The 13,588-nt window shown below is 42.6% G+C and overlaps 1 protein-coding gene across 5 annotated transcripts in view; it reads left to right on the top strand.

Annotated features, from left to right (window-relative positions):
• LOC148041852 (uncharacterized) overlaps positions 1–13,588 on the top strand; it is a 218,910-nt gene that overhangs the window by 43,089 nt on the left and 162,233 nt on the right. For all 5 annotated transcript variants that reach the window (XM_087683285.1, XM_087683277.1, XM_087683293.1 and 2 more), the window contains one exon: positions 6,211–6,546. In XM_087683285.1, the coding sequence (XP_087539411.1) occupies positions 6,211–6,546 (336 nt within the window). The remainder of the gene's footprint in view (positions 1–6,210; positions 6,547–13,588) is intronic.

The following is a 13,588-nucleotide window of genomic DNA, read 5'->3' on the forward strand; positions in this document are numbered from 1 at the left end:
CAGGCTGTACAGCCTTCTGATGCAGTCGCCTGGCTGGGATGGACCTGTTGGCAGCCGCCTGATGGAATCGCCTGGCTGTTGTGGAACTGTGGGCAGCAGCAGTAAGGTATTTCTCTCGTCCTCCGTGCTCTCAATCAGGCGATGATACCATGTGAGAGTGCGCAGCGAAAGAAGAACACGAACACAGAGGAGAGGAGAGAGGAAGCAGAGAATGAAGGAAGAAAGTCTGCACTGACTGAGATGAATGCTGAATACACTGGAATGGACAGAACAGTCCCTGCACGCAGCCCGGAGTGTCAGTGAGGGAACCAGGACAGACTGGAAGCAGAGGCAGCACCAATGCCGGAGACGGAGATGGAGGGAGCAGTGCTGTACCTGCAGAGCATGAATACACTGGACTGACTGGGGGGGGGCTGCTATAAATAGCCCCCCAGCCAGAAAACTGGCCGACCAGCTAAACTGGCCGACCTGGCCAGATCTGGCCGACTATGGCCAGATCTGGTCCGACTGGCCAGAACTGGTCCGACTGCCCAAAATAATGGGCAGTCACCCCAAAAACAGCCCAGATCTGGGCTGTAAAATGCCCAAGGCTGCATGCTGACTAAAGCAGCCTAAAAACACACTGACAGAGCTCCTCTGTCTCCTGTCAGACTCTGATAGGAGCTCACAACCAGGAGATGACAGACTGAGACTGAATAAGAGCAGACTAACAGGTTTATGCTGAATTAATGCTTTCCTATGGTTGATAGTTAGAACAGTTAGGAAACATGAGTTATGGATGCATCCAATGGGTTTCTAGCAACAATTTTGGATTGTATTTCAGTTTTATGTTATGTATATGCTGGCTGCAAAATTTCAGTAAGTTTGGGGCATATGGCATGGTTGGACAATAGTGGCCAATGTTGTGATTGTGATGGCTTGTGGAAATTCCAGTGCAGTATCATTTTTCTCTAACACAATATAGTGAAATCGAGGATGACTGCAAAGATTTCAAGGGGGTGCTTTGAGACGAGGACATGAATTTTGTTTGCTTTGCTTAGCATTCAATTAAAAGTCAATCAAATGTGCTAATAGGAGTTGCTCATGTGAGGTGCAAGCCAATTATTTCACAATGTGGGACATAGGATCCCAAGATATCAATTGATGCCAAAGACAAAGTTATAATAAGTTATACCTGATAGGTACTAGATGGTACCTAATGTCAGATTTTCATTTGGACCAATTTATTGGCTACTAATGTCGGTGGTGGTGACCTTAGAGACTAGGCATGAATTACTAATTAATGTTGGTCTAAGGGCTAATGATTGCTCACGGATTCTTGGAAGACAAATTGACCTAGTCAATTTAATTATTGACTAGTAAAATCAAAATTTTGAGTACTAGAATAATTATGAAATTAATTTTTAGAATTGATTACTATTCTAAAAATCAATTTAATTAGCTGGATAATGTTGAAAAATGGGACTAGAAGGCTGTTAGTTGGCAAAACTCTTTTTTTTCCAAGAAAAGAAAATTCTATTGATAATACCTTGGAGAAAAACCCCCTGTCGTACAAGGAACTCTGTGAAGAGTAACTAAGTACATCAAAGATACAATGGTTGTGTGAACAACCAATCTGGTGGGCTAAAGTGAGAGATCATTTAAGGGGTAGTATCAAAGAAGGTGTCTAATGCTAGTTGGCAAAACTTGCCCAAGCAAGTGGAAAAAACGTTTTTAGGGGCTGGTAAAAGTCTATTTCAATCATTGTAGGAGAGGAGGCTATTAGAGTGCAAGGAGAGACTACTGATGTGATTTACAGCCACTAAGGATCAGTCCTATAGTATGACAGCAATTTGGATCCCTCTAGGAGTAGGTGGCGGTAGCCCAAGGTCCTTTTGGTGCAAGTGAATATATATAGGAGGGGGCACTAGTTTTTTTGGGGATCCTAGGCTGTGGGGTGATAGTTTCCATGGTTGTTTGAGTAGGGCACTAATAGCTTTTTAGCTTTTCTTACGATTAAACTCTTAACAGTAGAAATTAGTGTTTGATAGCCACCTTAGGATGCATGCTCAGAATTGAGGGCCTAGGACTTGAATTCCAATAGCTGAAATTGAGGAATTTCAAGGAGATTCAAGAGGTCAGCCACTCAATATCAGATTTGGGGCTGAATTTGTCTTTCAAAGAGCAGGGTGAAGGGCAATTCCTAAGTAAACCAAGGGGAAAATTAGTTTGAAGGCTTGCTGATCATTTGTGGCAGAAGGGGCATTTAGATTAGCGGAGGAGATTAAGGAATCTCAGTGGTACTCCATCCAATTACAATATAAGGTAAAGAAATACCTAAAGGGGCGTTAGTTCCAAGGCCAATAGGATGTCAAATGTCCAAGATTATATAGTAAAGTGTGCATTTCAGTTTTGTGAATTTGTTAATTGCTATAATTAGGTGCTTGATCAAGTCTTACCATTGTATCCAAGGAGGAAAGCTGGTTTCATTTGATTACATCATAATGATGTCATAGTCACGTAGGTCCAACTATTTCTCTCAAATGGGTCTAAATACATCTCCCCTTTTTCCACCAAATAGAGAAGGATTTACATGAGCCTGTTAGAGAGCCATATTTCAATAGGGACTACATAGAATATGAGGGGCATGCTTTTAGTCTCTATAGTTAGGAGAATGTTGCATATTTCTAGGAGGAAATATGTTGATCCTCTGTAAGGTTTGACAGGTGCATTTGTTAGGATGAGATGAGGTTGACTGATCTTAGTCTATTTTTTTTTGCAAATAAAATGTGGCTGATTATATTACTCAAAAAATACCAATTACAACGGGATGCTCATGCTCGACAGACTAGCTAGAGCTGGTGCAAGGTCATAAATAAATCATGTGTACAAGTCTCTCAAGGCGGTTTGGGGGGGATGGGGGCAAGAAGCCATGTGGAGGGAGGGAGGGGGGGGGGGGGGGGGGGTTGTATCGCCATTTGGGGCTGCTTGCGTGCATCATGAAGAACAGGTCTTGGCCGCCCCAAGTGCGCATGAAATGAAAACGGAGCTCCTGATGAGATCGAAAGTCTCTCTCCGCCAAAAATCTCGACACCGTGCCTTCCAAATGTGCCATCCAGTAAGACTCCATATGATCTCCCATACCTCAGAGCAGTCTATTGTGGGCTCCAGTACCTGGCAGATGGGTAGAGTCTCCAAACCAACCATTGCACAAGACCCATCCTCAATGATAAAGATCGTGTCCTGCATCCTGGCCTCGTACAAGAGGTGACAGCCCTGGCTGACTGCGTGCCAGCAGAAAGCTTCCCATGAGATACATCTCAGGCTATTGGGTGCTATATAGCAGAGAATGCAGCATGCTCCTCTCCACACGAGCTGCGTTGCCTCACACGACCAAAGACAGAGCTTTGGAGTTTTGAGAACCTGCTGTGTGCAGCGTTTACAACCTCCTTCCTTCTGTATCTGGGCTAACCAACTCCCCACTGCCAGGCCTCCATGTGCCAATAGCCATAAGAAATATGAAACCCTCCTCGGCCTCCAACTATCCCATAGGCGGCGCTAGAAAGTCCATCGGAAAGCATCCATGATGCTATGCTCCCCCTAGTACCTGCTACGCGAAGGCGTCTAGTCCATGCCCTTGTGCATCAATACGTGTCTGTCAATCTTGGCTGTGTACTCCAAGAACCTCGGTGGCTTCTTGGAAACTGCAGTGGCAAGCCATTGCCACTCTCCAGGGTCCCACTTCGGCTCATCAAGTGGCCTGCCCTCCCAAACCCAGAGGTGCCATTCCTGGAGCTCCTCTTAGAATACATAAGGTTCCATTCTTGTTGGTGAAAACCTAGCGGTCCATACCTCACCGGGCTCTACCGGCTTTCGTATCGGGTGGTCAAGCCACTCCTGAGGTATTGCTGCGTCAATCTCCCATCTCCTCAACTCAGCTCCTCTCTGGCAACCTGATGCCCGTTGCAACACCTCTTGGTCCACCATCCTATACATCTCCCGCCATGTCCTGATGGTACGAGCCGGGCTGGCCTCCCAACCAGCCCACTAGATGTGGGGGCGGTTGTCAATCTATATTCCATCCCGATCTCTGACCTGGGGTTTCCAGATCACCGGCTGGCGGTCTATCTCCTCCTGGCATACTGGGGGGGGTCTGAATTAGGGCCTTACGGAGGCCTTGCCACACACGAAGTAAGTTGCGTAGGAAGGAGGATCTGGGGGGCATGATCTGGCCTGTTGTGAAGATCTATCTCAAGGACGACGACCTCCAGTCACTGCCAAGCCTCGGTCTACACTCGTGGAGACCCTCGTGCAATAGGATCTTCCATGCTTGTCTCTTGGTGTGAGACCGCGGATTACTAGCTTGCCCAAAAGGGCTAGACTTTGATGCTCTGGGTCTATGATCCCAAGCCCTCCCTCTAACTGATGCCGGATGATGGTCGCCTACGCCACCTTGGCCTGGGAGTCCCTGGAACCGCTAGACCCGGCCCAGAGAAAATTTTGCACTAGGCGGCGAAACTGCACTGCACAGGATGAAGAGAAATACCACACGAGGTGATGTACCAAGCCGTCACTAGAAGGACTTGGTTAACCACCAGGGCTCGGCCTGCTAGGGAAAGGCGAGCTGTACTCCAGTAGGTCAACTTCTCCGAATAGAGTCGAGGACTGGAAGAAAGACTGATCTTAGTCTATACATCGTAAGTTAAGATGTTGTAATCCAAACCTCCATTAAGGAGAGCATCAATGACAAGCTCTCACTTGGTAGCAATTAGCTTGACCCTAAGATACAGAGGAGGTATTAGCTCTTTATTTTTGAGGTCATTGTTTGTGGCCTTTACTTATGATATTGCTATGCAGGCTTGGCATCAGGCTCCAGACCAATGTGGTGCTAACACATTGTGGGATCAATCCCTTTCAGATCCTTATAGAATCAAGCAAATACATCAAGGCCTTGTAGAATCGAGCAAACACATCAAGTTCTCTTTTAGTAGGCCACGGAGGACCAAACTCATCGTTAGGAAGACTATTACCCACTTTGAGATGATGTTCAATTCCATCTGCATCAATAAATTTCAACTACTTTTCACCTTTCACTTCTTGGATAAAGGTTGCATGCCGACAAGTATTGGGCACAGACTCCTTCAAGGGAGTTGCTTCTTCGGATGCTTTGCTGGAACTAGCTTCTTCTTTCTTTGACTGTAATTCCTTTGATACTGTTGGATGTTAAAATGGTATACACAAGACAAGACAAGACAAGACCACATGAGGACTTGACCTCACAAGAAGAGTTAGGAGCTTTTATCTGGCTATTGAGAGCCTAATACTTTGTTGTTGTGCTTTATAGTGGATTAGATTGAGAAGTCTACAAGTCCTAAAACCTGAGGAGTCAATTAAGAGAGAATGACTAGCACATGTCATGAGGCTGACCTAAGATGCATCGAGTACGGTATCACTCACATGTATCATGATTATCCAACGCACAAGGCGTTTAGTAGGACCCTAACCAAGTCTACCGAGCGTAATATCCGAAAGGTCACGTACCTCTTTGCACTAGTAAGAGATTGAGATTGGCATATATAGATCCATACCACTAGAAGAGCTCATATACCAGCTATGTTAGCTAGAGCCAAATATAGAGGAGTTCTATATCCACAGATGCCTAGCATACTTCAAGATTTGAGGCCATTTCCACTGTCTATTCAGAGACGGGTTTGGGCCACTATCTAGAGATGGATTTCCCTGACCAGCAGTGCATTGGTCTCTTCCTCCTCGAGCACGACAGCTTTGGGACTAGGAGTACAGCAGCCCCAGGACACTGAGGCCCCACTTAGAGACAGGTTACAGATTGGCCGTATGGATATGACTGATGTGGCCATATGCATGGATTGTGAGGTGCTAGCTCACAACACCATGCGTTACATGCAAAGTGATTGATTTGAGATCTAGACAAGGGTTTTTTCAGGTGTTCATATTTGTTGCGTGAAGTATTTGTGCACGTTTTAATAGCTCATGGTGATAGGTTGCTGTTGAAAAAGGCTTATAGCAAAAATGAAATTGTTATCTGTGGGGCTGAATGAAAAGCTCGACAGAATTCTACAGTTTAGGCTCAACATGTTATCACTCTCTCTTGGATCATCGTAATCCCTTTTCTATCATGTTGATGAAGTGTTTGTGATGTTCAGATAATCCTATCGACTTTCACAAATGTGTTTTACAATGTTCCTGTAACAGGACCCATATCTTCAGAAAACTGTTTAGCTGTTTGGTCCAGCAAAAAGACAGCTATCATGGCAGGAGATCTTGCATATCTTACGATTTACCTGAAAGACTCTTACAATAATACTGTGAATGTTAAGACTGGGTGGTCTGATATTGTGAATTTTACAGTTACTGTAACTGAAATGCTCGGAAAGATTTGTCAGAAATGTGCATTGTTGACAGCTGCACCAGGTGTGGGGTATGAGATGGTAACAATAAATATTACAGCTCCTGGATCCTACAAGATAAATATTTCTGATGAAAGCAGAGCCATTAAGGGTTCACCTTTAAATTTCAGCATAACAGCAGGTATATCGGTACATCTATTAACATACCATGCATTTGGATCATGGTTGTGGCAGTCATAATTTAGTAGGCCTTGCAGAGGTCTGTTCTGCTGTTTATTAACTCTTATGATTGTAACGGTGTCTCTACATCAGATGTTTTGCAGAATTGATTTGAACTTGTTATGATGATGCTTTACTTTTCACAAAAACATTACTTATTCCTATTTGGATTGAAAACTCATGCCTTTCAAAATCTTGCAAGTGATTGGAAGCACACCATTTTTTTATTCTTCATGTCAGAATTTAAAAAATAACATAAGAAGAGTGAGTGTACAACTCCAAGTTGTTGCAAAACAACCTTTCTGCATGAGATTGTACACCTAAACATGTGTTTTTATGCTGGGCTGTTGTGAGCTATCCTATTTGTGCATATGAAAAACGCTATGACCTACTCTCCCAACTAAAATTTGGAAGGGAGGGGCTAACCAGGCCCCAGCGCCCCTTGGGAGGGGGGAAAAGGAAAACCTCTCAAAAAACAAGAGAACCAAATGATGGTGAGATCTAGTTTGATTCCCCATTTTCCACCAATCCTGCTTGGCGAAAACATTGCTCTCAGTTTCTTGCAGACCTTGCAGTGGTCTGTTCTAGCATTTATTAACTCTTCTGTTTACATAATGGTCTCTTTAGATCACATTTTTGCAGAATTGATTGAACTTGTTATGATGTTTCATTTTTCACAAAATCATTACTCACTCCTATTTGGTTTGAAGTCTTGCTTCTCAAAGACTTGCTAGTGATTGGAAATGCATCTTCATTTTCTTCTTCATGTCCAATGTAGTAGGCCTTGGAGGGGTCTGTTCCAGCGTTTATTAACTCTTCCAATTTTGTACTGGTCTCTCTAGATCAAATGTTTTACAGAATTGAATTGAGCATGTTATGGTGATGTTTCATTTTACACAAATTCATTACTTGTTTCTATTTGGGTTGAAAACTCCTGGGTCTCAGAAACTTGCTAGTGATTGGAAACACCCCTTTCTTTTGGTTCTCCATGTCAGCTTTTTTTTTTCCCCAAAATATTAGAAGAGTGGACCCCTCCTTGGTGACCCTACCAAAGAGGATGATCAATCAAGTGTTTGAGTGGGCAAGAGCCCAGACTTACACGAGCCTACCATGTAACCATAGGTCCATTCTAGCATTTATTGACTCTTTTGATTATGTAATGGTCTCTCTAGATCAAATGTTTTGCAGAATTGATTTGAACTTGGTATGCTGATGTTCCATTTTTCAGAAAATCATTATCATTACTTGTTTCTATTTCAGTTGAAAGCTCTTGCATCTCAAAAAGTTGGAAACACACTTTCATTTTGTTCTTCATGTTAACTTTGTTTTGAAATATGAGAAGATTGAACGTACAATTCCAAGTTGCTGCAAAACAACCTTCCTGCATGAGATTGTATACCTAAACATGTACGGAAGGGCAATTTAAAAATGGAGAGAGAGTCTGGAATGCTTATAAAGGCTCAAAGTTAGGAGAAACCATGGAAATTCAGAAGTGATGAGAAGACAGCCAAATGGAGGTCCAAAAATGGAGAGAGAGTCTGGAATGCTTATAAAGGCTCAAAGTTAGGAGAAACCATGGAAATTCAGAAGTGATGAGAAGACAGCCAAATGGAGGTCCAAAAGGTGATAGCCTAGTAGTTAACACTTGGGCTCATAATCATGGGGTTGTGGGGCTCAAGTCTCATTAGGTTCATCACTTATGTTCACATGATGGGTTTGTGTAACTCTGGGCTCCTGCCTACTCGCACAACAGGTTGGTCCTCCTCCTTGGTAGGGTCATTGAGGAGGGTCCGAGTGTGATCAAGCTCTACATTTTCATTTGGCTTGTGAGCTGTCGTACTTTCTGTATAAAAAATGCTAAGGCCTGCTCTCCCAACTAATATTTGGAGGGGAGGAGCTCAAAAGTACCCCCTCCCTAAAAAGAAAAAAACCCAACTCCTTCCCTCGTGGGCATTTGTGTGTATGCCTTAGTCCAGAAAAAACAAGAGAGCTAAATGATCGTGAGAAGTAGTCTGATGCCCCATTTTCCAACACTCCTGGCTGGTTAAAACATCGTCTCAAGGGTCCAAAACCCTCTCGAAACAAACAGTGGTATTTGCCTATAGTGGGCATATGTGTTCCTCTATCTGTATGCCCTCCCATCTATCTGTCTCAATCCTTAGGTGGTGGGATGAGGTGTGGATTTGATCAATAACTGTTCGCAATCCATGAGGCAACTGTGTATCCATGTAATTGGGTCGGGTGATGAAACCATCCTCAAATACCCGAAGGAAGTGGGTTTGATAGTGTGCCATTCTCATGCCATGGGGGGAGGGGGGTCGGATCCAAGTCTTCTCCATTATAACCTGAGTATGTTTGCTTTGATCACATAGTTCAGCTCTGATCAGCTTACGTCAAGTGTAGGACAATCCAAGCTATAGTCAAAGGGGGGTAGTCTGTCAAACTGCAGGCCATGTAAACTCATCCATGTGCTCATCTGAGCATACCAACAATATCTGTCACCATCTGCTGCTTGCTGACTAGAAGAGGCTAGGGCTGGCCATGCGTATCTATCTTGGGGGAGCTCCCACAGTCTATGTATGAAAGTCACCACTTGGACCAAGGCCTCAACCACCATGGGTGATACTTCCAACTCAGCTCTGATAATCTCATGTGGGGTCAAGCTCTTTGCTGGTATCATACGGGAGATCATCATGACCAATGGTCTTTCCATATGCTCCCACCCATCATAGTATTCATTCTTTGGTCCATCTTGGTCTCCCAAAGGCTGTCTTCTCGTGTGGAAGAGACTCAGACCCCAAATATCTGCCCCATATAGGAGTGTGGGTGTAACCAAGGTGTCAAAAGCCATTGTTTGGTGCATAGTTCATGAAATTGTATGTGAGTACATTGCCTCTCCAATGCAGCATAATACAAATGCTTTTGCCAAACGAGCCTCTGATGTCTCTCTCCAAGAGAACTCTTGTCCCTTCAATGTGACCCTCAAATAAACATACTACCTGACTATCTCTAGTGGCTGTCCATCGAAAGTAAAGTGGTGCTCAGGTCTCATCACCCAAGCAGTTGAAGTGTTAAATACCATAACTTTACTTTTTCCAAGGTTCACCTTAAGGTCTCTATCTCTGCAAAAAGCCGATAATGCATCCGAGTGTCTAGTTAGTCCCTTAGGGACGTTAGATATAAGTACAATATCGTCTGCATTAAGCACTGATGGTATCATCACTCTAGCTAGGCTGGCTCCGGTCCCAAAAGTTCTGTCCACATATTCTAAAATTTCATCTATGTACAGCCCAAATAGTGTCATTGAAAGTAGGCAGCCTTGTTTCACCCCAATGGTGCTATTGAGTGTATCTGAGATGCCCTTAAGTGTCCGTACTTTGCATGTCACTATCTCATATAAGGCATAGATACTCCACTATATCTCTATGGGCACATCAATGTCTTGCATTCTTCTCATGAGTCTAGCATATGGCACTATGTCAAAGGCCTTGCAAAAGTCCACAAAACAGAAGTAGATCTTTTTCTTGAACACCTTCCCTTCTTCGATGATTGCTGTCAATGTAAAGATATGGTCTAGAGTTGTATATTTGCTCCTGAAGGTAGCTTGGCCTTTTGGTCTCAAGCCATGCATCTCGGCCCATTCACTCAATGCTTATTCCACAATAGAGCCATATATTTTGGCCAACATGTGTTCAATCATGATGGCTTGATAGTTACTAAGTAGTGTGGGGTCTCCACTCTTAAAGAGAGGCACAATAGTATGGTCTAACCAACTGGTTGGAAATCCCTCACAAACTGCCCTATTAAAGATGTGAGCTAGCACTTGTGCCAAGATATCACAAGCATGCGTGAAGTGTTCTGCTACTAAATCATAAGGATCTTGTGTTTTCCCATTTTTCAGTTTCTATATGGCATTCCTCACTTTCTTTTCCGTGAAAAATCTGCAATTTTCTGGTCTTGAGGTTGAGGGGAGTGGCATAGGCTCTTGGTTAGGAACATCATAAAGTGTGCAAGCATATTCATGTCAATCATCCAGTCTAATAATCTGTATAGGTGGCTAGCTCTCATGCATTCTTTTCCATGCTCTCTTGCTGTCCTATCCCAAGAACATGGAATACATTTTTGTTTCTAGTCTGCTCAGGTATTCCTGCTTCTTTTTGCATACCAATCATCTGAAGAGTATCGAAGCATGCATGTGTGTACATATGTCAAGTGCCACCTCTTGTTGAAAACGTGCTCATGGCTCTTTGCACTCATCATCATACTTGGCATTCTGTGGAGCATTGCCTCATGGAGGCTTATCTGACAGTGTAGTGTATGGGAAAGCATAGGCTGCTGAAGTATGTATTATCACGACCAACTATCCTGTAACCTCATCCAAAGAGGCCTGTATATCTAGCTCCCTCAATGCATCGCACATAGTAGTGCTGTATACGTGTGAAGTCGCTTCCACAAAATCATAGCGTGGTAATTTTGATATGTGTGATTGTGCCTCATGTATATGCCCATATTGCATTGTGAAAGCTAGAATAGCATGGTCTGTTGCTAATCCAATTGGTCTGTCTAAGTTTTTAAAGCGTTTTATGTAGGTACCAATTTGGGTCATCCAATCAAGTAATCCATTGTGCTTGACCCTTTCTTGTTATTCAAACATGTGAAACCATTAGATCTTGGCCACTATGGCAGCCCATTAAGGATGGCCAAGCCATGCACACTTTCCAATGCTAGTAGGTGTGCTTCATATTCTGTTATCTCTCTATCTTGGGCTGATCTAACTAATCCCACTTTATCTAATGCAATATCTCTAAACATCTTATTGCTAGTGTCAAAGAAAGCAGATTGGCTGCTTCTTGTGTCTGTATTAAAGTCTCCTGCTAAAACATCCTCAATTGTTATAAATCTCATTATGTTCTCATATAGTGGTGTATACGGGGATGTCTCTTTAGGGGCAAAGAGTATTTAGGGGAAAAGTAGCATATGGCAATATATATGTTTGGAGTTCTATTTCTACGTAACCTAATTTGAAACCAACCTTCCTCCTCGAATAGGGTGGTAAATAATCTGGTTAAGCACCAATTACAACAACCATAAAATTCAAGTAAATTGAAAATGCACACTTCATCACTTTAATCTTGGACATTGGACACGTTGTTGGCCCCAAAATTAGCGTTTCTTATGGCATTTCTTTATCTTATATTGCAAATGGAAGGAGTATAATTCAGATCCTTTGATCTCCTCCACTAATCCAAGTGCCTTTTCTTGTCAAACTAACTAACAAGTCTCCAAACCAATTTGCCCCTTGGTTTGCTTGGAGATTGATCTCACCCTGCTCCTTGAAATACAAATTCAGCCCCAAATTTGATATTGGTTGGCTAGCCTCTTGAATCTCCTTGAAATTTCTCAATTTTAGCTATTGGAATTCAAGTCCTAGGCCCTAAATTCTGAGCATCCATCCCGAGGTGGCTGCCAAAATCTTAATTTTTGCTTTAAATTAGAGTCTACAAAGGAGGTTTATCGAAATCTCTTTCTTTGATGGCTCAAACTGTTGGAAAATTGTTGAGATAACTTGAGAAACGACTGGGGGATGAGAAAATGCTATAGAGAGAGAATTTTTAGAGTTTCATTGCAAGACATGTTGGAAAGCTATTGGTGCCTTGCTCAAACAACGATGGAAGTTTGTCATCTATAGCTTAAGACCATCAAAAATATTGCTGTCCCTCCTATATGTTGTCATCTGTACTAGAAGGATCTTGGGTTGCTGTCGCCTACTCCTAGAGGGCTTCAAACTGCCTTCACATGTTGTAGGATTGATCCTTGGTGGTTGTGAATCACATCAATAGCCTCTGCTTGCATTCTAGCAGCCTCCCCCTCTCTCACAATGGTTGGAAAGGACTTCACCAGCCCCTTAAAACGTTTTTTCCACTTGTATGGAGAAGTTTTGCAAAATGGCAGTCTTCTAAACTCATTTTCTAACACTATCCAGCTTATTAAATTAATTTGTAAAATGCTATTCTAAAAATCAATTTAATAATTATTCTAGTGCTCAAAATTTTGATTCCACTAGCCAATAATTAAATTGGTTAGGCCAATTTGTCTTCCTAGTATTCCTAAGCAGTTATTAACTCTTAGATTGGCATTAATTAATTGATTAATGCCTAGTCTCTAATGTCACCACTCATTTTAGTGGCCAATAAATCGGTCTAGGCCCAAATCTGATATCGGGTACCACTTGATACCCATCAAACATAACTTATTATAACTTTTTCTTTGACACCCATTACATTCTTGGGATCCTTGGCCTGTTACCATAAAATAACTACCATGTGCACCACATGTGCTAAACAACCTTGCACATTTGATTAATAACTGAATTAAATGTTATCGGCAAGATTAAATCATATCAAAATTTCACGTCCCTGTGACAAACTGCCCTCCCCTCCACCCCAACCCCCCCTTGAAATCCCTATAATCATCCTCAATTGCATTGCATAGTGCTAAAGCAAAAGGCATAATACATTGGAATTTCCATAAGGCATCATAGTCACAACATTGGCCATTGTTGTCTAACCATGCTATATGCCCCAAACCTTGCTGAAAATTTCAGCCAACATATACATGACTTAAATTTGAAAATCAGTCCAAAACTGTTGCGAGAAATCCATTGGATGCTTGCATAACTCATGTTTCTCAATTGTTCTGACTTCATAACCATAGTAAAGCATATTCTTAGCATAAACCATGGCTGAGATTGTCAATGGCATTTACTAACATGTTGTTCATAGAACTAGTTGTAAATCATTGATATACATATTACTAGTCATAGTGGAATAGATTGGGCCTTGCATACCATACATTAGTTAGTGCATACCATAAAGAGTTATGCCATATATCCCTATATGCAGTCCCAAACCCACTATAGCATGGAAACTAGTGCCACGACGAGAGTACCTTAGTTGTCCCGTAATTGCATGCATGCCTTGCTATCCAAAAAGTATTGGATTGGC

The sequence above is a fragment of the Lygodium microphyllum genome, chromosome 1 (assembly GCF_053477565.2).
Source record: "Lygodium microphyllum isolate KBCC chromosome 1, Lygodium_microphyllum_v1.1.10, whole genome shotgun sequence".
NCBI classification, from domain to species: domain Eukaryota; kingdom Viridiplantae; phylum Streptophyta; class Polypodiopsida; order Schizaeales; family Lygodiaceae; genus Lygodium; species Lygodium microphyllum.